The sequence below is a fragment of the Neovison vison genome, chromosome 12 (genome assembly GCF_020171115.1).
Source record: "Neovison vison isolate M4711 chromosome 12, ASM_NN_V1, whole genome shotgun sequence".
Taxonomy (NCBI): Eukaryota; Metazoa; Chordata; class Mammalia; order Carnivora; family Mustelidae; genus Neogale; species Neogale vison.
This window is the reverse complement of record NC_058102.1, coordinates 96,449,514-96,472,123: the sequence shown is the minus strand read 5'-3', so window position 1 is coordinate 96,472,123 and position 22,610 is coordinate 96,449,514. Positions and strand designations below refer to the sequence as shown.

General features: G+C 47.9%; 2 protein-coding genes and 1 long non-coding RNA gene across 3 annotated transcripts; all 3 read left to right on the top strand.

The window, feature by feature from the left end:
* Window positions 1–982: 982 nt before the first annotated feature.
* Window positions 983–9,901, top strand: PA2G4 (proliferation-associated 2G4). Its single transcript, XM_044227245.1, has 13 exons — window positions 983–1,272; window positions 3,177–3,305; window positions 3,591–3,696; window positions 3,788–3,857; window positions 4,074–4,166; window positions 6,865–6,928; window positions 7,155–7,233; window positions 7,383–7,461; window positions 7,557–7,690; window positions 7,993–8,087; window positions 8,201–8,328; window positions 8,490–8,543; window positions 8,773–9,901. The coding sequence occupies exons 1-13, from the start codon at window positions 1,185–1,187 to the stop codon at window positions 8,836–8,838; spliced, it is 1,185 nt and encodes a 394-aa protein (XP_044083180.1). The 5' UTR covers window positions 983–1,184; the 3' UTR covers window positions 8,839–9,901.
* A 2,887-nt stretch (window positions 9,902–12,788) lies between these two features.
* LOC122891126 lies at window positions 12,789–14,130 on the top strand. Its single transcript, XR_006381252.1, has 3 exons — window positions 12,789–12,921; window positions 13,263–13,285; window positions 13,775–14,130. It is a non-coding gene; the product is annotated as an uncharacterized LOC122891126 (long non-coding RNA).
* A 493-nt stretch (window positions 14,131–14,623) lies between these two features.
* Window positions 14,624–19,932, top strand: ZC3H10 (zinc finger CCCH-type containing 10). Its single transcript, XM_044228019.1, has 3 exons — window positions 14,624–14,655; window positions 15,412–15,475; window positions 16,915–19,932. Exon 3 carries the CDS (start codon window positions 16,970–16,972, stop codon window positions 18,275–18,277), a length of 1,308 nt encoding a protein of 435 aa, XP_044083954.1. The 5' UTR covers window positions 14,624–14,655; window positions 15,412–15,475; window positions 16,915–16,969; the 3' UTR covers window positions 18,278–19,932.
* Window positions 19,933–22,610: the final 2,678 nt, after the last annotated feature.

Below are 22,610 nucleotides of genomic sequence, written 5' to 3'. Positions count from 1 at the left end.
ACCCACCGGGAATAAGAAAAAAAAACCATGGGGCGCCTGAGTGGCTCAGTGGGTTAAGCCGCTGCCTTCAGCTCAGGTCATGATCTCAGGGTCCTGGGATCGAGTCCCACATCGGGCTTTCTGCTCAGTGGGGAGCCTGCTTCCTCCTCTCTCGATCTCTCCCTGCCTCTCTGCCTACTTGTGATCTCTGTCAAATAAATAAATAAAAATCTTAAAAAAAAAAAAAAAAACCAGAAAACCCACGTTTGCGAAAAAGCCTTATTGATGTGCCTCATGAGGTGGAACACTGAAACTCCCGTATGTTTCAGAACTCTTACTCTTGAAAAAGTCTATATGAACACTTCCCTTAGTTGCCATCAAAGCCTATTGTTGGAACAACAGTGCCATCTTCAGTGGAGTCTGGCTCCTAGACTGGGAGGCTGTGAATGGATGATCTCTCCGGACTCTTCGCTGCCCAGTTAGCCCCCGCTCGTTGCACCCTTGGTCTCCTACCACAGCGCTCTTGCCCCTCCCCGACCCCCAACATCAGAGGATGACTGGACCGGATGAGCCGGTCCCGCCGGCCGCTCTAGGGATCCGGGGAAGGGCGCACCCAGCCTCCCCGCCCCGACTGTATTCACTCCCCCATCGCCGAGGCTCCACCCTGCTCCACCCTGCGGGGCTGCCTCTACTCTCCAGGCCCCGCCGTAGCTCCGCCCCTTCTCCCTTTAGCCCGCCCCTCCCTGTTACGAGTTCTAGCTCAGTGCTCCTGGTGGATGTGGTTTTTCCGGGAGAGACCACGCTTCCCCTCAGGCTCGCCAACGGCTCCGCCTTCCTGCCGGAGCCTGACCCTTCCCGGCGTGCTTGGCGACTCCGGCGTGCGAGGCCCTCGGAGGGCAAGGCCCCAGGGCCTGGCTGAGGGGCGCGAAAGGCGGGCTGGGAATTGTAGTTCAAGAGTCGGCAAGGTCGGCTAGAGGCGGGGTGTAGAAAGGACTCGTCGTCCCAGCGTGCCTTGTGCTTCAGCCCGCGCGCTCTCAGCTTCTCGCTCTCGCCCGCCTGCCTGCTCCCCTGCTAGCTCGCGCTTTTGCTCGCGCTCTCCTCGCGGATCGAAGGGGCTCTAGCCACAGCCTGCGGCTAGAAGGGAGGCAGAGGCGGCGGCTCAGGGGGAACGAGGTTGCAGTGGTGGTGGTGGTGGTGGTGGGAAGATGTCTGGCGAGGACGAGCAGCAGGAGCAAACTATTGCCGAGGACCTGGTCGTGACCAAGTATAAGATGGGGGGCGACATCGCCAACCGTGAGTGCGGGCCTCGGGGGTCCGGGGATCGAGGCTGAGAGGGGGAGGCAAGGGGGACGGGGCTGGACTGGCTCCGGAGGGGCTGGAGCGGTGGGGTCATGCAGAGTGAGCTACTGAGGGCCCCTCTCCGGTCCGCTGGGGGTGGCGTGGTGGGAAGACTCCGTGTTGCGCCTGGGACCTGAGCCGCCAGGCCTGGGCTGGAGTCTGGGGAGGTGCGGGCCCGCTACCGGGAAGAGCGCAGAGCGAGGGCCCTCAGCCGTCTCGGACCTTAGGCCGTTAATCAGGAGTCAGGGTGCATCTTAAGCCCCTCACCCTTAGCTCCGGCTCCCTGCCTTCTCTGGTTCTGGCAGCGGCAAGGCCACCTCGAAAAGGAAGCGCCCAGCTGTTGGCGACGGAAGCGCCCCTCTATTTTGTTTTGGCTCCGCGGCGTCAGGGGCCCAGCCGGCACGTGTCGCCGGGTTCCCATGCGGATCGCCGGCTCTCTTCTTCCGCTACCGTCCCTGACACCAGCTTCCTTACCACGTGCTTTACTGGAGTCTTGCGTTTTTTACTAAAACTCCTTAGCTGGTGGGGCCCCCTTCTACCTTTGGGCCAGCTCAGGGACCGTTGGAGGGAACTCCTGGAGATCTAACACAGCTCTTGAAGATCTATCTGGCTTTCCTTGAAGTTACTCATTACTACCAACAATCTGTGCAGATAGCCTTAGTTAGCCATCAAATTTGATTGTTCTCTGGGGCTTGTCAATTCTGGGAGTGTTTTGAGGTTCTCACCTCAACTAGGCAGTCTTGTGAATAGTACTGAAGGGGGGGCTACTGATTTTAGGGTCTCAGACGTCATCCTCATTAGGACTGTGCTCTGACCTTAGCAGCTGCCTGCCAATCTAGGCAGATGTCTTACTTTCTATTTTCTCTCTATCCAGTTCACCTTTTCACTTTAATACCCAGTTAGGAAGACAGAAAATGGTGGGGTTTGGGCTTTTAAATGGTTTTGACAGTAAAGATAGGTATTTAGGATCTCTTTAGTCCTATGGCTGAAAACCTGAACCTTTCACACTTCCAAAGATTCACCAAAACCTAGAATGACAAAAATCAAACCTGTAGTTCAGGATAAGCCATGGAGAGGAGGACATCCACTGAACAGAACAATGCTTTATAACATAATGGGCATTTAATGTAGTACCCCCGCTTTGGGGTACTTTTTAGTATTAGTGGTTTGAATTAGAAAAAAATGTTTTCCCTTGCAACTTAGAACTCCGGGGCACTTGTGATCCCAGATACCAGTTTGAAACTTTTTTTTGGGTCTTAACACCTCTTTGAGATGTGCTAAGATCTGTAAGCCATGAGCCTGTTGAAGCCCAGGAAACTTAGGTTAAGTCCCCTTGGTTTATATACTGGTTGATGAGGAAATAAATTTACACAGATTGAGATTACTAACATCTAATTGGGGTGTCTGAGAAGGGAAGAAGGTAGCATTTAACAATGCATCAGCTTCGAGTCAGCATTTCTGTGTCTACCTTCCTGTTGTTCCTGACGCTTATAAATTTCTTCTAGTCTGCTTTGCAACATATGTTGGTTACCTTGGTGAGCACCCCCTTGAACTTCGTAACTGTCTTACCACGCTGCAGGGATCTTTGGAAGGTCTCCCTTGACTGGGGAGACAGATGGTGTTTATCCAGTTGTCACATTCTATAGGGAGGGAAGGGTGTGTTGACGTATTATTTTAGGAAAAGGAAGGTAGAAATTTAGTGATCATCGGTAGGTATATTCCAGGAGGCAAAACTTGTTCACTCTTTCAACCTTTGGGCAATGGCACTAGGGAATATTAGAAGCTCTAACTTTAGGTATTGTTTGGATGGTAACTTAGACAACACATGCAGGGCTGACATGGTGGGATTCTGTCCCCAGGGGTACTTCGGTCTTTGGTGGAAGCATCCTGCTCAGGTGTGTCGGTACTGAGCCTGTGTGAGAAAGGTGATGCCATGATTATGGAAGAGACAGGGAAAATTTTCAAGAAAGAAAAAGAAATGAAAAAAGGTAAAAAAAAAAAAAAAAATCCCTCACTAATTCCCCAAGTTTGACCCTTATTCAGTCCTGTTTGTTTTATTGTAATGCTATAACCCCTGCCCGAGCTTTGGTTGAGATATTTGGAAGTTTGGAATGGCAGGTGGGATACAAGCAGTTTCCTACCCAATCCAAACTGATTAAACAGGCAAGACCCTGAAGAAAATCCTTCCATTTTTCTGAGGGGCAGCAGGACTCCAAGAGAGATTGGGCCAGAGAGACAGCAAGGCAGTAAGGCTGATGATTGTCTCTTTACAGGTATTGCCTTTCCCACCAGCATTTCAGTAAATAACTGTGTATGTCACTTCTCCCCTTTGAAGAGCGACCAGGACTATATTCTCAAGGAAGGTGACTTGGTAAAAATGTAAGCTTAAGCCATTTTAGAGCACTTATCTTTTTCCTAAGCATTTGCGTAGTGCCAGTTGCTAATACTGTGCTCTGCTCTTGCCTTTTAGTGACCTTGGGGTCCATGTGGATGGCTTCATCGCTAACGTGGCTCACACTTTTGTGGTTGATGTAGCTCAGGTAGGTGGCCTGCTTTGAACTCTTCCACCTGTGGAGAATGGGGGAGAATACGCTGCTGCTTGCTTCTTATTCCCAACCCCTACCACCAAATACGTTCTGAGAGAGTCCCTAGAGAAATAAAAGGAAAAAAGTGTTTTCTCTCCCACTCATTGGCTAGCCACTCATAGTGACCAGTTGAGTTAAAGTGCTTTCCTGATTGCATTTCCTTATCCACAGGGGACCCAAGTAACAGGGCGGAAAGCAGATGTCATTAAGGCAGCTCACCTTTGTGCTGAAGCTGCCCTGCGCCTGGTCAAACCTGGAAACCAGGTAAGCTGTTTAGTCCCAGCTCCAAAGATGATAGAGCTAAAGATGCATTAGTCATCTATAGTTGTTCTCTTGAATTTGAGTTGCTAGCTTCTTCTGCAGCTCCCTTATAAAGCAGCTTTTTTTTTTTTTTTTTTTTTTTTAAAGTAAGCTGTATACCCAAGGTGGGTCTTGAATTCACAACCTGAGATCAAGAGTCGCCTGCTCTGCTGAGTGACCCAGCCACGCACCCCTGGCTAGTTTGTTGTATCTTAGGGCACTTGGGTGGCTCAGTGGGTTAAGCCTCTGCCTTTGGCTCAGGTCATGATCTCAGGGTCCTGGGATCAAGTCCCACATTTGGGAGGGGGGTGTCTCTGCTCAGCAGGGAGCCTGCTCCCCGCTCCCCCCTGCCACGCCTGCCTCTCTGCCTACTTGTGATATCTCTCTCTCTCTCTCTATGTCAAATAAATCTTTATTTTTTTTTTAAGTTAGTTGTATCTTAGAATGGGATATCTGAAAGAGAAGAGACAGTTGACTAAACAGCAGTTAACTCTGAGTGCCTATCATAGATAAGTTCCATGCTTGGTGTATGGGAATATATGGTCCTTTCTTTATGGAGCCTAGAGATCCTTCCTTATTCATGTTTTGGATGTGCATCTTTTTCTAAAATAGTTTGAAGTATATCACAGTAAAACACATGGAAAAAAGAAAAAGACTTTTTTTCCCCCTTTTCCAAGTAACTTAATTACTTAACTAATCTCTATACCCACTGTGGGGCTCAAACTCACATCCCTAGGATCAAGAGTGATCCTTCCAACTAAGCCAGTTAGGTACCCCCCCCCAAAATGCAACTTTAGAAGCTTATAAGACAGAAATCATCATACCAGTAGACTGGTGGCAGAGAGGGGCCAAAAGTTAGTTCTGTGCCTTACAAGATAATATTAGGAAGCCCAGCAATTAGGAACTGTCGTGAATTAATACAATTTTACATTTAGATTATGAGTGGAGATATTTTTTCTAGCATTTCATTCTTCAGGGTCCTGTTCAATACTTAAAGCTTCCTCCCTTTTTTCCCCCATGCTCTCATGTTCTTCATCCTTTTAATCAGTTTGTACCTTATCCCTGTCGTTACTCAGTTGCATCATTTTTACTTAAACCTCTGTCTTGGTTTCCTTATAATGGTACCTACTTCATACAGCTGTTATGAAGCACTTGAAGAGTGCCTGGCACGTAGTAAGCACTTGTGTTGGCTATAATTACTTTGCACATTGATTTTTTTTTTTTCTTTATATACTAACTACTGTGTTTCTCCCCTAGAAGGTAGTGTCGTATAGTGGCTGTTGTATAGTTAGGACATAGATCAGAATTCTGGGTTCTTGCCCTGTTGCCACCCCTTACTGTTTAAAAATTACTTTGAGGGGAGCACCTGGGTGGCTCAGTGTGTTAAGACTCTGCCTTCGGCTTGGGTCATCGTCCCAGGGTCCTGGGATCAGGCCCCACATTGGGCTCTCTGCTCGGCTGAGAGCCTGCTTCCTCCTCTCTCTCTGCCTGCCTCTCTGCATACTTGTGATCTCTGTCTGTCAAATAAATAAATAAAATTTAAAAAAAAATAATAATAACTTTGAGGGCACCTTGGTTGCTCAGTTGGTTGGGCGAATGCCTTTGGCTAAGGTCATGATCCTGGAGTCCCAGGATCAAGTCCCTCATTGGGCTCCCTGTGTGGCGGGGAGTCTGCTTCTCCTCCTGACCCTTCCACTTCTCATGCTTGCTCTCTCTCTCTCTCAATGTCTCTCAAATAAATAAAAATAAATAAAGTTTCATCCCTTTGGCATACATACATCTCCTTCTTTAAAAAATAAATAAATAGGGGTGCCTGGGTGGCTCAGTCATTAAGCGTCTTCCTTTGGCTCGGGTCATGATCCCAGAGTCCTGGGATCAAGCCCCGCATCGGGCTCCCTGATCATCAGGAGGCCTGCTTCTCCCTCTCCTACTCCCCCTGCTTGTATTCCCTCTCTTGCTGTGTTTCTCTCTGTCAAATAAATAAAGTCTAATACATAAATAAATAAATAAATAAATATAGCTTTGAATTCTCATTTCCTTATCTACAAAAAAGGAAAAATAAAATTGTCCCTTATTATCACAGCATTGTTGTGACAATTGAGATGAGCCTTACAAAGTACCTAACACATAGTTTAATAATATTAGTTTTGTTTTTCATTTTGTTTAATGAAACAAATGAAATAGCTTAGATGGGGATCAGATCATACTCGAAAGAGGTAAAGAAGGGATAATCAGAGCTTGTTGTCCCCCTCTCAACAGAGATCTTGGAATAAACACTGGATTTGTCAGATTTATCATCAGAAAACCTGAGTTTTTTCCAGTTTCTTTCAGTTAACTGGCTTACCCCTGGGCAGATCTCTTAATTTTTCTAAGCCTCAGTTTCTATATCTTCTAAATTGGGATATGGGATATAGATCTACCCTATCCACTTTTAAGAATTGTTTAGACCATCTTTGAAAGCACTTTGTAAAATGATAAGCAGACATGAAGTATTGTTAGGTAGTAGGGGTAATAGGGCTATGAAATGAAAAACCAGTGAGAATCATTGCTCTTGATGGAGGATATGGGGATTCTTAGTTCTTTTATCCTTTTCATTTGCATGGTAGAGAACTTTTTGGCCCCTCGTACATATCTCACCTGTTATTTGATCTTGTACTTCTAGAACACACAAGTGACAGAAGCCTGGAACAAGGTTGCCCACTCGTTTAATTGCACACCAATAGAAGGTGAGACCTCACATAACAGGGTTGAGGGTCTGAGTGCTTTAGTAGAACTAAGGATTTTGTTCCTTTGAGGACCCATCCTGGCTCTAGCACAGTCTAAGCCAAAACCCTTACTATCCCGAGTTTTCATAACCAGGCATTTTCCCTTCATTGCCTGCTCCATCAAATGATGTAGGTGGGTGGATTTGGAAACCTTTTGGGATTCTAGATGGCTTTGTCCTGTCTACAGGTATGTTGTCTCATCAGTTGAAGCAGCATGTCATCGATGGAGAGAAAACAATTATCCAGAATCCCACAGACCAGCAGAAGTAGGTGCCAGTTCCACCCTTCACCTTTCCTCCATCTGACACTAGTCCTAGTGTTTTCTTCCATACTCCCAGCCTCATTGTGTCTGCCTTCTACTTCAAACTCCAGGAACTACTCATTGTTTTTATGATTCCCTTTTTATTTCTTTTAGGAAGGACCATGAAAAAGCTGAATTTGAGGTACATGAAGTATATGCCGTGGATGTTCTTGTCAGCTCAGGAGAGGGCAAGGTGAGGAGAGGTTGCCAGAGCTAGCAAAGAGGGGTGACTGAGTGTGTATCCTGAAAGCACCAGCCCAAACATGACCTAACTTATTACTCTTTTAGGCCAAGGATGCGGGACAGAGAACCACCATTTACAAACGAGACCCTTCTAAACAGTATGGCCTGAAAATGAAAACTTCACGTGCCTTCTTCAGTGAGGTTGAAAGGCGTTTTGATGCCATGCCATTTACTTTAAGGTACTACAGCCTCACTTAGCAAGAACAGGACTCGGAACCAGTCTGACTCATAGGCCACACACCCAGGAACACTGTTCCTTCTCCCAGCACACCCCCTCCCACCCCGCCCCTGCCTAGACTTGTAGCTCCAGCCTGCATGCACGCCTTCTCTCCCTCTCCCCATTGCCCTCTCATTGAAGGTAATGGGAAAGAGTGATCCTGAGCATGATTGCTACCTGAGGGTAGGAGCTATTTAAAGCCATGAGGAAAATGCTAAGACTTGGAGGGGGTTAAGGAGACCTGAATTTGTCTTCCCCCACCAGAGCATTTGAAGACGAGAAGAAGGCCCGGATGGGTGTGGTGGAGTGCGCCAAACATGAACTGCTGCAGCCATTTAATGTTCTCTATGAGAAGGAGGGTGAGTTCTGAGAGCTTTGCTTAGGAGCCCCTGGTTAGGGTCCCCTCCCTCTAGCTTACAGAAAAGAGTACGACGAGGGGGCATTTTACCAAAACACTTCCTTTCTCCTATAGGTGAATTTGTTGCCCAGTTTAAATTTACAGTCCTGCTCATGCCCAATGGCCCCATGCGGATAACCAGTGGTCCCTTTGAACCTGACCTCTACAAGTCTGAGATGGAGGTCCAAGATGCAGAGCTAAAGGTCAGTGTGTGATGGAAAGTGTGGTGAGCACATGGCACCTGTCCTGGGAGTGAGGGTGAGGTGTCAACAAAGTCCTGAAAAGAGGTGTGATACTGAGAGTGACACTTCGTGTTTCCTCTGCATTGCTCAGAATTTGTTATCCTTCTTCCTCCTCTTGTCAGGCCCTCCTCCAGAGTTCTGCAAGTCGGAAAACCCAGAAAAAGAAAAAAAAGAAGGTGTGTTTTGATCTTTGCTGTCGGGCATGATGAACCTGATTCCTCTTTAGTCTACCTTCCTGGGTTGTGGTGGGCATACATATTTCTGTATAACCTTATTGCCCCCCTCCCCCCTCCCCCCACTTCAGCCCTGACCTAGAGCATTAGTATATTTTTGCCTTTGGTCTCCCAGATACTATTGCAAGTAGCTGGGAACTGAGAAGTCTTCCTCTCCTTTCCATGAATATAGGCCTCCAAGACTGCAGAGAATGCCACCAGTGGGGAAACATTAGAAGAGAATGAAGCTGGGGACTGAGGTGGGTCCCATCTCCCCAGCTTGCTGCTCCTGCCTCATCCCCCTCCCACCACACCCCAGGCTCTGTGAAGTGCAGTTCGTCTTCTCCACCCAGGACCGCCAACAGAGCAGGGTCTCCCTGCCCCCATCCCTGTCCCCACCCCAACCCCTTCCAACAACAACCAGCTCCAACTGACTCTGGTCTTGGGAGGCCAGGCTTCCCAACCACTGAAGACTACTTTAAATAGAAAAGAGAAATTGAATAATAAAATCAGGAGTCAAAATTCATCGTCTTCAAGCCCCTCTTTCTAGCCTTTTTCTACTACTCTCTGCTTGGTCAAGGTTTATGGCCCTACACCAGAACAGGGAGAAGGCTAAAGTAGCCACCACCACTAAAAACTCAGCTGAAATTTTTTTATACCACTTTGGTGTCAGCATTTTCCCATCTTTGGGGCTTGTTCCTCTCTTTTCCCACTCTCCCCAGGTATTTTATCAGGCCTCAAAATAGGAGCTATATTCCTCAGATTGTTTTTATTCACATGCGGCAGATTCCTTTTGTGATCCAGACTGTCTGGTTAGGCCCCTCTCATTTTTAGGAGCCGGAGCCTTCATTTACCAAGGGATTCTCATCTGTCAAATGGATCCTCATTTGTAAATCTCTTCAGTCATTTTTGTTCCACAGGACTTTTTTTTTTTTTGTCTTCACAAAGCTGTAAAGGAGTAATCCATCTCAACCTTGTCCATTTCTTTGGAGTCAGTGGGGGTGGTACATTCCCCTGCTCCATTTTAGAAACCTGGGCTGGAAGCTCAACTGTGGTTTTGTTCCCTATTTGAAATATTTTGACCTCCCTCCCTGAAAGAAAGACCAGGAACCGGAGGAGCAGACTGACTGAAGAGACAACTCCTAGCTTTTTGAAGCTGTGGACTTGGATTGGATGAATTGCTAGGGGTTTGGAGAGAAAGGTGATGGATTTCAGTACCTCTGGCATGTTGTCCCAGGGAACTAGGGCTCCCGCTAACTTATGAGGTTTTTAAACATGTTGAAAATGACATGGCGTTAAAATAAATTTGGATTTGCTCATAATCATGTGCCTTTGTATGCTGCTCTTATTTAATGGGAGGTGGGGGAAATGTTAGTTGATGTGATGGCCATTTGGAACTAGTTCTACATTCCCATATTCTGCCTTTCTAAAATGAGAGATCGTGTGGGTTGGGAAAAACCTAAATCCTGGGTTTTCTGAATGAAGACAGTACATTTTTTATGAAAGTTTCTGAATAAAGTCTTTTTTTTAAGATTTTATTTATTTATTTGATAGATCACAAGTAGGCAGTGAGGCAGGCAGAGAGAGTAGGGGGGGAAGCAGGCTCCCTGCTGAGCAGAGAGCTTTGCAGGGCTTCAAACCAGGATCCTGAGATCATGACCAGAGTGGAAGGCAGAGGCTTTAACCCACTGAGCTACCCAGGTGCCCCTAGAGTAACCTTGTAGGTGACAGTTTGGGATAAGGTGTACTACAAAAAATAAAGCACTGTTTACAAATGTTTATTTTGATTTAGGAAGCCAGGAAGAATGCCTTTACTAGTATTCAGTTTTTCAGGGCCAGTCTGAGATGGATAATTAGGCTATCTTAGATGTGAAACATTGCTGACCAGGATATACTATAGTAAACAAAACTGGACATAGCTCCCTTCATAAGAGCTTATAGGCTGCAGTCAACCCCTGAACAATAGCATTTTTGACTTCACAAAGCTTAATAAAGCCTGCTGTTGACCAGAACCTGTAGGATAACAGTTCATTAGCACATTTCACATGTTATATGCATTATATACTCAACTACAGAGCTAGGGAAAGCGAGAAAATCAGAAGAGAAAGTGCATTTACATTATTGTGTGTATGGGCACCTGGGTGGCTCAGTGGATTAAGCCTCTGCCTTCAGCTCAGGTCATGATCCCAGAGTCCTGGGATGGAGCCCTGCATCACATCTCTCTCACACACACACACACACACCCGCACCCCCCCCTTGCTCTGCTCAGCAGGGAGTCTGCTTCTCTCTCTCTGCCTGCCTCTCTGCCTACTTGTGATCTCTATCAAGTAACTAAATAAAATCTTTTTTAAAAAGGTTTACAGTATTCTGTGTAAAAACTACACAGGTACCTGTACCAATGGCAGTCAAACCTGTTTAAGTGTCAACTGTAGTAGCCAATCAACAGGTGAAATCCTGGTGAACTTGATATAATGTTGCTGGGGTTTTTTATTCTCAAAAATTTTTCATCATCTGTATATGTGCTGCCGAAGCAAGCACAATTTTTCATATTCTGATTGTGACAATACTAGAACTACTTAAAATCTTGGAACATGAGCCCTAAGTGTTAAAAACAAGAAACGTTTTTTTCCAGAGTTAAAAAGGTGAGGTGTTACTGTATAAATTATAAAGGGAAATTATGAAAAAAAGATGATCACAAACAGCCTTACAGTCTCTTACTATATAAGTAAGGTGGGGGTGGGGGGCTCCTGGGTGGCTCAGTCGTTGAGCGTCTGCTTTCAGCTCAGGCCAAGATCCTGGTGTTCTGGAATGGAGCCCCGCACCAGGCTCTCTGCTCTCTCCGCCCCACTCCCCCTGCTTGTGTTCCGTCTGTGTTTCTCTCTTTGACAAATAAAATCTTTGGGGGTTTTCTTAATATATTTTTTAAAGATTTTATTTATTTATTTGACAGAGAGAGACCACAAGTAGGCAGAGAGGCAGGCAGGCGGGCAGTGGGCCGGTGGGTGGGGGGGTGGGAAGCAGGCTCCCCGCTGAGCAGAGCGCCCGATTGGGGGGCTCAATCCCACAACTCTGGGATCAAGACCCGAGCTGAAGGCAGGGGCTTAACCCACTGAGCCACCCAGGTACCCCTAATCTCTGGGGTTTTTAAATATTTTTATTAGCGCGAGAGAGGGCACACAAGCAGGGGGAGTGGGAGAAGGAGAAACAGGCTCACCGCTGAGAGAGGAGCCTGATGCGTGGTTCGATTCCAGGACCCCAGGATCATGGTCTGAGCTGAAGGCAGACACTCAACGACTGAGCCACCCAGGCAGCCCGATAAATAAAATCTTACAAAGAAAAAAGGTGAAGTCTGTATGGTATGGGGTTCTTTTTCATCCTTCCTAAGTCAAGTTTCCCTATAGCAAAAACTATGGGTATGTTTTCCGAGTGCTTTTGACCTGACCATACCTTGTGACTGGAAGTTCTCTAACAGCAAACATTCTCACTCTAGAGAAGACAGCTGATCTAGCTTCCTCTGTCCATTGATCTGATCTTCACCCCGAGGTAGAGGGAAAGTCACGGAAGTATTTTCTGAACAAGATGCATTGTGCCCAGGAACCTTGTGACAGCCTCAAGTATTGTGGGGAAAGACCTTACGAAGTTGACAAGGAAAAAGCGTTGATCTAAATGAAAAGGTCTCTTTTTGTAGTATGAAGGCTTTCTCGACTCCCCACTTTACATCCTCCCAAGTAATCTTCGGACCTTCGTAAGTTCCGTGATAGAATCTCCCTAAAGCAATTTAGAAAACAAACCAGTAAAACAAATTGGTAATTTTTGTAGACTCCGCACCTATCCATAATAAAATGGAGGATATCCCGCGAAACTGTAACTCCCATGAAGCTGTGAGGGGGAAGGCGGAAGTCGCTATCGTTTGCTCGTCCGCACGTCTCGGTCCCATATTGGAAATATGTGCTCATGTTGAAATAATACAATGTCCTCATAATAAAACTGGGCGAGGGGAATTTTGAAACGCAAATAAAACGTTTCCAAGAGAACTGCTAACGCAATCACTTAATCCGGCACCTTAAAGGCCACTGTTACTCTACTTTGGCAGCCCCGCCCCTCGAAGGAAGATCCAAACAGCGGAAGTGACGACACAGCTCTCCGTTAAATAGCTGGAGGCGGGCCGCCGCCCCTCTCTCGGCCTTAGCGCCATCTTCTTGGGTAAGTGTTGTTTGTTTCTGTGTTGGGATTCGGTGCACAATCCATTAACATCTGGTCTCTACATTTGCCATCATTACAGCAAACTAACTGTAGCCTTTTTCTCTTTACCTGTAGAAACCTCTGCACCATGAGAGCCAAGGTAAGCAGTTCCTGGCATTAAGCTGAGGCACTAGCAATGGGTGATGGGTGGAGGGATAGCCGGGCAAGAGAAGTCCGCCATGGTTCCGAGCCGCTGGGTTCTCAAGGGTGCCCAAGAGCTAGTAGGGGAGGAAAAATAATTTGGGGAGAAGCAGAGGAGGGGAGTAAGTACTGTGGGTAGAGGGGGCGGGAGTAGAAAAGCGCACGCAAGATTCAGGTTTATATCCGCGGGTGAGAGTGGATATAAACGTTTTAAATAATGTCCTTCACACCCCTGCCTAGACCTGTACTAAAGCTAATCTCTTGTTTTATTCACTGCGTTTGGTTATGATCGATTGCCAGTGGAGGAAGAAGCGAATGCGCAGGTATGTTAAGACTTGACCGTCCGAAACAGGAAAAGGGAAGTGCAGCGTGCCTTGGACAAGACGTGGCAGGAATATTTGGTTTAGAAATAGAACTTAGGGGGGCGCCTGGGTGGCTCAGTGGGTTAAGCCGCTGCCTTCGGCTCAGGTCATGATCTCGGGGTCCTGGGATCGAGTCCCGCATCGGGCTCTCTGCTCAGCGGGGAGCCTGCTTCCTCCTCTCTCTCTGCCTGCCTCTCTGCCTACTTGTGATCTCTCTCTGTCAAATAAATAAATAAAATCTTTAAAAAAAAAAAAAGAAATAGAACTTAGGTGAAAAACAATTCTAAGTATTGACTTTACTAGTACGGGATTGAACACAATAAAGATGGTAGGACCGAAGTGCTCGTTTGTTTTGCTACCCCAGGTATCTGATGCACATTTTTAGGATGGGAGGGAAAGACTGAATTTGGGTTTGTGGGCAGGAGATGTATTTCCGTCTCTGCTTTTCAGGCTGAAGCGTAAAAGAAGAAAGATGAGGCAGAGGTCCAAGTAAACCGCTAGCTTGTGCACCGGTGGAGCCACAGGAGCAGAAATAAGGAAAGCCAGAGGCCAGGGACGCTGGTACCAATTGTTGGGCTGTATGCCTACTCCCTAGAGCTTGAGTCAATGGATCTAGACCATCCATCGCCGTCTGATCGCAGCTACCACCTTTGAGAGACCCGCCTTGTTCATACCAAAACCGACTCTTTTGGCCCTTTGCCCTGGACCTGTGACTTTTCGGGACTAACTCTTTTCATTTGTGGCTGAATGTAACACGTGTACAATAAATCATCTCTTCTGCTGTCTTAGCTGAAGGAAAAAAATGATCTTGTCTGATACGTGGTTTTTATGGTTCCATTGGCTGGGGTTCTGGATCACTGGAGCAGATCTTGAATACCCCGTGCTGTAGAGTGTCACACCACATGGGCTACAGCCGGGTTGTGAATCTGGCCTTGGCCAACCGGCCCCACGGCTCTCGGAGCTACATAATTGGGTGGCTCTTCCCGTATTAGGTGTAGTACACGCAAGGGGACGGGTTTAAACCTGGTTCGCGACCAAGTTAGGGGCAAACGACGATCCCTCCCCAACTCTTGTCAGAACCTCGGTTACTAAGTTCCCGCTTTGGGGGCCTTACTGTGCCGCTGGGTTGGGTTGCTATGGTGACACGCAAAGCTTGCTGGGAACTTCCTGCGGCTAGTCGCACAAGTACTTTGCGCACCATAGAGTAGTTCCGGGTCTGTAGCTAGAGCGTCATTGCTTCCGCAGGAAGCGGAAGGGCGATAGGGTAGGCGGCTCTTTGTCGAAGCTACAGGACCGGCAGGCGGCAGCAGCAACTACGGCGGCGGCGGCAGGTGAGGGAGGCGGGAGACTTAGGTGGAGGCCGCGCCCGGAGGGGAGGAGTCGGGGCCGGCCCAGCAGCTGGGCTCGACCGGGCTACACAAGACCCCCCAGGACCGAGCTGTTTCTTTCTCACGCCCCAGGGCCGAACCCTTTTTCTGACTGACCCTGCTTCGCGAGCAAACGCCAGCTTCGTGACGTCACAGCCCTGCCCATCCCCTTAGCTTGATGTCACCTGGAGTCCCCCCTTCCCGCTTCACTTGTGCTTCCTTAATGTCTTCTTCGTCTGGTTCACGGCTGAGCGCCGGTCGCACTGCACAGAACCTGGCAAACTAGAAGACTTGCTGTGGGAAACTCCTAGGACTTTCCCCCCAAACTCTGGGGTGTTGCGAAGCGTCATAATCACCGCCTCCAAGTCTAATCAGCCATCCCATTGCACTGTCAGTTGCTGCCCTTGCACAGCTCCCCATTCGTAGTGAATTAACCTCAAGCCTAGGCCGGGCTCTGATCCCCACATATTCCTTCATCTTTTGGTCACCCAGGGCTGGTTTTCCAACCCATTCTCCTAGGCTCTCCAGATTAGTTCTGTCTTACTCTTCTTACTGACAACTTCTCCCTTTGACAGGTGAAGTTCAGCTTGAACTCGCAGGAAACCTTGGAAGTGTTCAGAGCTCTTGCCATTTTGTCAAACTTCTTTATTGTAACATCTTATAGTTCTCTGTTCTTACCCCTTCTCCCACCCAAGTCTCTTGTTTTTTATTCCTGTTCAGAACCCAGCAGTGATGTGGAGGTGGAGAACCACAGGAGCCCCGGACTTCACCTGAGCTACCTCAGGTATTGAACTATCCTGGGAGAGTTGGGTGGGGAGGAGTATCATATCTGATTATCAGCCTCTGGTGGGAGCTGCAGCATGGTTCAGACTCAGAGAGATGGTATTTATTTTTTTACCAGGTCCTTTCACTTTTAGTAAAAGTTTGATTCTTCCTTAATATCCTTCTTTTTAACTTGGTTGTTTCGATTTTGGGACTACAACCTTTTGGAGGAAGAGGATCCCTCTTCTTTTACAGATTTACCTGTAATTCTGGTCTCTGATCTGGTTGGTTCATTTTAGGAAGGTTTGAAGGCAAAGTCAAGGCAATGGAAAAGGTGGTTGGGGGGAGATGAAGACCAAAGAAACCAGTAAAGATTTCCTTATACTCAAGTGGAAACAGTATGAAGTTTTCCTATTTGAACAGCAGGGGGAGCCTGATCACTGCCTTAGAAAGGCTTATGAGGTCAGACACGTGGTGGCAGGGACTCCTAGTCTTTTTGGGGGTGGGGAGAGGGGAGGGCTCGAACCAGGGCAGTGGACTGACATTCCAGAGCTCTCTTGGGAAAGAGGAGACTTAAAAAGCTTTTATAGAGTCTATAAATAAAGAGGATCTTTATGGGGTGAGGAATGGTGTGGTTTGATGTCAGTGGGATCTAATGGGGAATGAAAGGGGTGTGTAGAATGGAAAAGAAAGGTCACTGGTTCTTGTGAAATTAACTCCTTCCTCCCACCTTGGTCTTACCGCAGATGGTTTTGTCCTTTGGGGGTCTAGAAGTGGAGATTCCAGCTGTAGAACTCTTACCCTGAAATGGAGTAGAGGGGGGTGACCACATGGATTGAGAACAGTGGTGAGCTGGGAGGGAATACTAAAAAATAATAGATTTAGGGACTGCCCTCAAGCTGGTGACACCAGTCTCTTAGGACTTCCTGGGGTCTAGAGATCTGATACTTCACAGTGCCTTCATGTAAAAGAGGGGTTAAAAGAAGTTTTGTCTGCAGTGCCCCATTATCCAGAGCCCTAGTAAGCTCACCAGCCCATCTTGGCCACTTCCCAGTCTCCTCCTAACCTATTGAGACACTGAGACAGCAGTTTTAATTTCACTTCCTCAACTTTAATAAGGTCAGCTCGGAAGGGGAAATAAAACCCAACACTCTTTTCTCCTTGCCCCCTCTTTGGCCTAACATCATTGGTGAGATGAGGTGGCTTCACCCCAGCTCCCTCCCTCCCCACCCCATTAGCCAGGCTAGTGTGAATCATTCTGAACCAGACCAGGTGCACAAGGGCCTGGGCGGGACTTCTGACAAGCCAGCCAGTCCAGCCAGAATTCTCATCCCTTAGATTTTCCACCTCCAAAGCCATTGCCCCTCTGGCCTGCTTTTTGCTGGACTGCCTGCTCTATAGCTGGGAAGAATGTGGCCTCTCTGGAAGATTCCTGTTTGACACGGTTCTCCTCTTTCCTAGTGGTCACCAAGGGTGGCAAGAAAAAGAAGAAAGCCCTGAGTTGGGGGGGACCAGGATGCCTGACCGGGACAGCTATGCCAACGGCACTGGGAGCAGCAGTGGAGGCCCTGGAGGCGGTGGCAGTGAGGAGGCCAGTGGGGCAGCGGCAGGCAGTGGCGGGGCCAGCTCAGATGCCATCTGTAGAGACTTCCTAAGGAATGTGTGCAAGCGAGGCAAGCGTTGCCGCTATCGTCATCCAGACATGAGTGAGGTATCCAACTTGGGGGTGAGCAAAAATGAGTTCATCTTCTGCCATGACTTCCAGAACAAGGAGTGTAGCCGCCCAAACTGCCGATTCATCCATGGCTCCAAGGAGGATGAGGATGGTTATAAGAAGACAGGAGAGCTTCCCCCTCGGCTGAGGCAGAAAGTGGCAGCCGGCCTGGGCCTTTCACCAGCTGACCTGCCCAATGGCAAGGAGGAGGTCCCTATCTGCCGTGACTTTCTCAAGGGTGACTGCCAGAGAGGAGCCAAGTGCAAGTTCCGCCACCTGCAACGGGATTTTGAGTTTGACGCTCGGGGTGGAGGAGGCAGCGGTGGCGGCGGCTCAGCAGGCCCGGTACCCCCAGGACGACGTCATGACCTCTATGATATCTACGACCTCCCTGACAGGGGCTTTGAGGACCACGAGCCAGGCCCCAAGCGCCGGCGAGGTGGATGCTGCCCCCCAGATGGCCCCCATTTTGAATCCTATGAATATAGTCTGTCTGCACCGAGAGGCGTGGAGTGCAGGCTGCTGGAGGAGGAGAATGCCATGCTCAGGAAGCGGGTGGAGGAGCTAAAGAAGCAGGTCAGCAACCTGTTGGCCACCAATGAGGTACTGCTGGAACAAAATGCCCAGTTCCGCAATCAGGCCAAGGTCATGACCCTGAGCTCTACTGCACCAGCGACAGAGCAGACTCTGGCCCCCACCGTGGGCACTGTTGCCACTTTTAACCATGGCATTGCCCAGACTCACACTACTCTCAGCAGCCAGGCTCTACAGCCTCGCCCTGTATCCCAGCAAGAACTGGTGGCCCCCACTGGAGCTCCAGCTGCTCCCCCAACTAATGCTGCACCTCCTGCTGCTCCACCACCCCCACCCCCACACTTGAACCCAGAGATCACGCCATTGTCGGCTGCTCTGGCTCAAACAATTGCCCAGGGGATGGCACCCCCACCTGTCTCCATGGCTCCCGTGGCTGTATCTGTGGCTCCTGTGGCCCCTGTGGCTGTATCGATGGCCCAGCCCTTGGCGGGAATCACGATGAGCCACACCACCACTCCCATGGTGACTTACCCCATCGCTTCCCAGAGCATGCGTATCACAGCCATGCCACACTGAGGGAGCTAATGGACACTCCCGGGGTATAGCCTCCCAGGGCTGGGGTCGAGGGGCCCTTACCCGCTCACCTAGCCCTCCCAGGCCCTGTCTGAAGGGCTCACTTAAGAACTAGGATGAGAGACTACAAGGAGTTTGCTTTTGAGAAGGGATTGGGCTGGTCTGTTTTCTCTCACCTCCCTTTTATGAGGGTCCTCTTGTCCATCTTCCTTCAAGCCTCACAGAGGGGGGCTTGCATAGGAGTGCAGACTGAAGCCAGCAGAGAGGAAGGACTGACCGAGGGGCTGTATGTCCCCTGATGGGAAGATGGGGACATCCTGGTCTTGTCCTCTCTTCTGCATAGCACAGGTTTCAGCACTGGCTTTGTAAGAGAAAAAAAAAAAAACAAAAACAAAAAAACAAAACCCTGCCGAGAGGGAAAGCCAGGAAAGATTGGGAAGCAGGTGGCCAGGAGAGAAGGCCTGATCGGAGCCTTTAGACAATTGGAGGCCTAGCGGAGTTGGACAATACAGGAACTGTTCCTGGGCCCATGGGAAGGTGGGGACCACAGTACTCCAGCCCAAAGACGAGGGGAGCTTTTCTTACCTTGGCTTGGCCTGGAAATCCATAGGGCAGGGCCCACCACTTTCCAAAGAAATAAAAAAATAATTATTTTTAACAAATGGAGGCAGTGAAAACTTGCTTAGATATTCTGTATGGAAGATAGGAGCGGTAAATAGATCTCATGCCAAAATGGGATAAAGATCCCCCACCCTCACATAGTTTGGGTAAGGTTGGGCTGAGGCCAGGTGAAGGGTAGAGACCCAGAATAAGACCAAATGGATCTTTGTGGGGTAAAAACACTGGAGCCACCCAGTCTAGTTTAAAAATAGTCCCATCTGTTTCTGGTTTCTATCTGCATGTACTACTCCCAGGATACCTTAGTAACCAGGGCTCCTGGGGTCATTTAGGGGGGCAGGTACTAAGGAGGGGTGGCTGTACTGGGAAATGGCAATGGGCTATGTATTGACAGATCCTTTCCTTATTCAAATAGTAGGGCAGGTGGCAGTTGCTCTCTGAGTTGTTGATGGCAGTTAATATCCCCCATCCCTTCCTCAGTTACAATGCCTTAAGCCTTCAAGGCTTGGGAGGTGCTAGGAAAAGGAAAGTTCTTCTGGGGACACGAGCCTCGGTGTTCATCTCTTCCCGCTGCCTCCAAAAAGAACCACAGAGGTTTTAAATCCATTTTTAAGAGTCAGTAAGGCCAGGGACCCCCATAGCCAATCCTCAGTTCCTCCTGAGCTCATGGTTGATGTAGGGGAAACAACTCAGGTGTCTGATGGGACAGTGGATTTGGGGTAGAGAAAGTGATCCTGAGTTGTGCTTCCCCCATTGTATCTCCTGCTACCTCTTGCTTTCTTGTCTGGTTGATCACTCAGGTTACACCTGGGGTTGGAGATGGTGGGCTAAGTCAAGGTTGGTCATAAAAAAAGAAAAATGGCCTAAAGACTAAAAGTGGTCAAATACTGAAATACTGTTTGTGGACTTTAGAAACCACACGTTGATAAGCTTAATGTTGATTTTTTTTGGCACAATTCTGGATTATTAAAAGAGATGGTTTATAAACATTTAGAGACAAATGTGATCATAGATACCAACATGAGTTCATCCCAGCCAAATCCTGTTTTCTTTTTGCTGAGTATCTCTAAAGAGGTAGTTGGGAAACTGTAGACATTGTATGTTCTTTATTAACATCAGACCAGCTAAAGGTCACCAGGAATACACCTATAGCCAAATAAGCTGAGGGTAATGCTCATTGCATTAGTGGAGAAAGCATGGCACATGGGATCCATGGTGTGTCCTAGCAAGGGGCCATTAGAAAGGACTTTGAGGACTTGGACTTTGGTTGAGTGATTTGGGGAAAGGTTCAAGGGAGTGGGGCTTCACTCTGGATTGGGTGCTATCAGGGAAGCAGGGACACTTCTATGATTGGGTATCTTTTTTTTTTTTTTTTTAAGGATTTTATTTATTTATTTGACAGATCACAAGTAGGCAGAGGGGCAGGCAGAGAGAGAGGAGGAAGCAGGTTCCCTCCCGAGCAGAGAGCCCGATGTGGGGCACGACCCTGGAATCACCACCTGAGCCGAAGGCAGAGGCTTTAACCCACTGAGCCACCCAGGCACCCCTGTGATTGGGTATCTTTATCTTATCCAGAAGGGAAGACTAGAGTGAAGCTGAAATTGGTGACAAAGCAGCAGTAACTCATTAGCTGGGAAAGGGGGATGGTTGCTATTTCATGATTTGCACACCGACCATATTTAATATTTAAACAGAATTGTGAAATATGATCTTGCTTTTTGCTTCACTTCATCACAGTCACTGAGTTCCTTTGTGTGACATTAGTGTTTTGTGAGATTGTGTCCAGTAGGAGAGCACCATTTCCCAGCAGTGACCCCAGCTCAGCCACTAACAGATCCGAAGCCCTGTCGTGCCAAGCCAGTTCCCAGATGGCAGGGCTGCTGTCCTGCTTCTCACCTAAGTCATTGTGGATAAGAGAATAATCATGGCTCAGTTAATAGTCGAGTTTGGTGGAGTCAAAACTCAACATCTATGCCTAGTAAATGTTGATTAGTGCATTTTGTTAGAGAAACCTCTAGTCTCTAGTGATATACCCAAGAGCTATGTTCTGTTTTTAAAAAAAGGAAAGGGGCGCCTGGGTGGCTCAGTGGGTTAAGCCGCTGCCTTCGGCTCAGGTCATGATCTCAGGATCCTGGGATTGAGTCCCGCATCGGGCTCTCTGCTTGGCGGGGAGCCTGCTTCCCTTCCTCTCTCTCTGCCTGCCTCTCTGCTTAATTGTGATCTCTCTCTGTCAAATGAATAAATAAAAAAAAAAAAAAAAGAAGAAAGGAAAGAAAAACTTGTGTAAAAATACAAGAAGCCCTATTATCAACAGTAACACAAGGAAGTACCAAGTACTCCTGAAAGTGCTGTAACGTGGATTCACTGAATTAATCCAAGAGATCAGTCTGGATCATTTGGATTCACCCTCCCCCTAAAAAATTGCTTGAGCCCACCCGAGGAAGAAATGCAGAGAACTATATTAGCAGTAACTCACATGAAAACAGCACAGTACTTCCAGCTGATTACAAAAACAAGTCCTTCTCAGTCCTTCTAGTAGGTGATTCATATATATTAAGAGTCTGCTATATTCTAGGCACCTCTTGAGGAGCTCCATAAGGGTAACAGAACTGGAGTAATGCATTGTAAATAGAGCGGTTCTACCATGTCTGAGTAGCACCACTCCTAAATATTCTGTGTTCTAAATGTAATTTTTAAAGAGGCAAATTGATAAACCAGTGAGGTAGCAGGGGGGGAAAAGGGAAAAGACTGAGGGGAGACCTAATAGACATCTTCAGATATTTGAAGACCTCCCCAAAATTTCCTGTCTTGCTGCACAAGAGATAAACGGAGTTCCAGAAGACTAGTTATGTACTTAATAATAGAAGCCAAGGCACTGTGCTAACACTTCACGTGCGTCGTCTCACCAACAGTGGGTAGTAGTCTCGAGCCTGTTTTGTAGAGTAGAGAGCAGGCATACCGAGAGTCAGCTGCCCAGGGTTCTGCAACTAGTAAGGTTTGGAGCCAGGAGTTTATTCAAGGAGTCTTGACTCCAGACTTGACAGAAAATTCTAACGATAGAACTACTTTGCAGTAACTTTTGAGTAATAATAGAGGAAATTTCCTCAAATCTCGTTGTCCCTTCCATCTTGAGGAGAGGGCAAAGACTAGATTACCACGTGTAACCCTCTGCTTCCCCTAGGACATAAACGAAGTTTCCATACAGATGCAAATTGCAAATCCAGGAAGTCTCGGCGTTTCCCTCACTTCTCTAATATAACGGCCATGCTTCCCCCCCCATTACTTATTTACTGCTTATCGCCACCAGGTGGCACCTGGACAGCAGAATTGTCTCTGGGCAGGGACCCACCCTGTTTACTTCTGGTCCCTGCATTGCAGCTGCTGATCCTGTGGCTGCTGGGCCCCAGCTGGGAAGAGCTCTTCCTGAGGATGGGCTTTTGTCTTCCAGAGACCGTCTTTAGTAGAAGGGTCTGATGATCGAGATGGGGTGAGAAAGTGGAGAAGCTTGGAAAGGAAACCCCATTGGTGGTGCTCTCCACCCCTAGTGAAGTGACCTGCTCCTTCTACTCTAGTACTTGACACATTTAAGTTTACAGAGAGGTTTCCCTCTAAGGAGGCTCCTTCATTTTCCTGCTGTAGTTCTGCTTCATCAGTTGATGAGCAGGTCACCCTTACCTCTTCCAAACTCGATGAGCTCCTTCCCACCTGCTTACCCCTG

Coding starts and splice junctions, on each gene's coding strand:
- ZC3H10 (XM_044228019.1), top strand. CDS start 16,970: ATGCCTGACCGGGACAGCTATGCCAACGGCACTGGGAGCAGCAGTGGA.
- PA2G4 (XM_044227245.1), top strand. CDS start 1,185: ATGTCTGGCGAGGACGAGCAGCAGGAGCAAACTATTGCCGAGGACCTG. Junction 1,273..3,176: donor GGGGGGCGACATCGCCAACC/GTGAGTGCGGGC, acceptor TTCTGTCCCCAG/GGGTACTTCGGTCTTTGGTG. Junction 4,167..6,864: donor TGGTCAAACCTGGAAACCAG/GTAAGCTGTTTA, acceptor TTGTACTTCTAG/AACACACAAGTGACAGAAGC.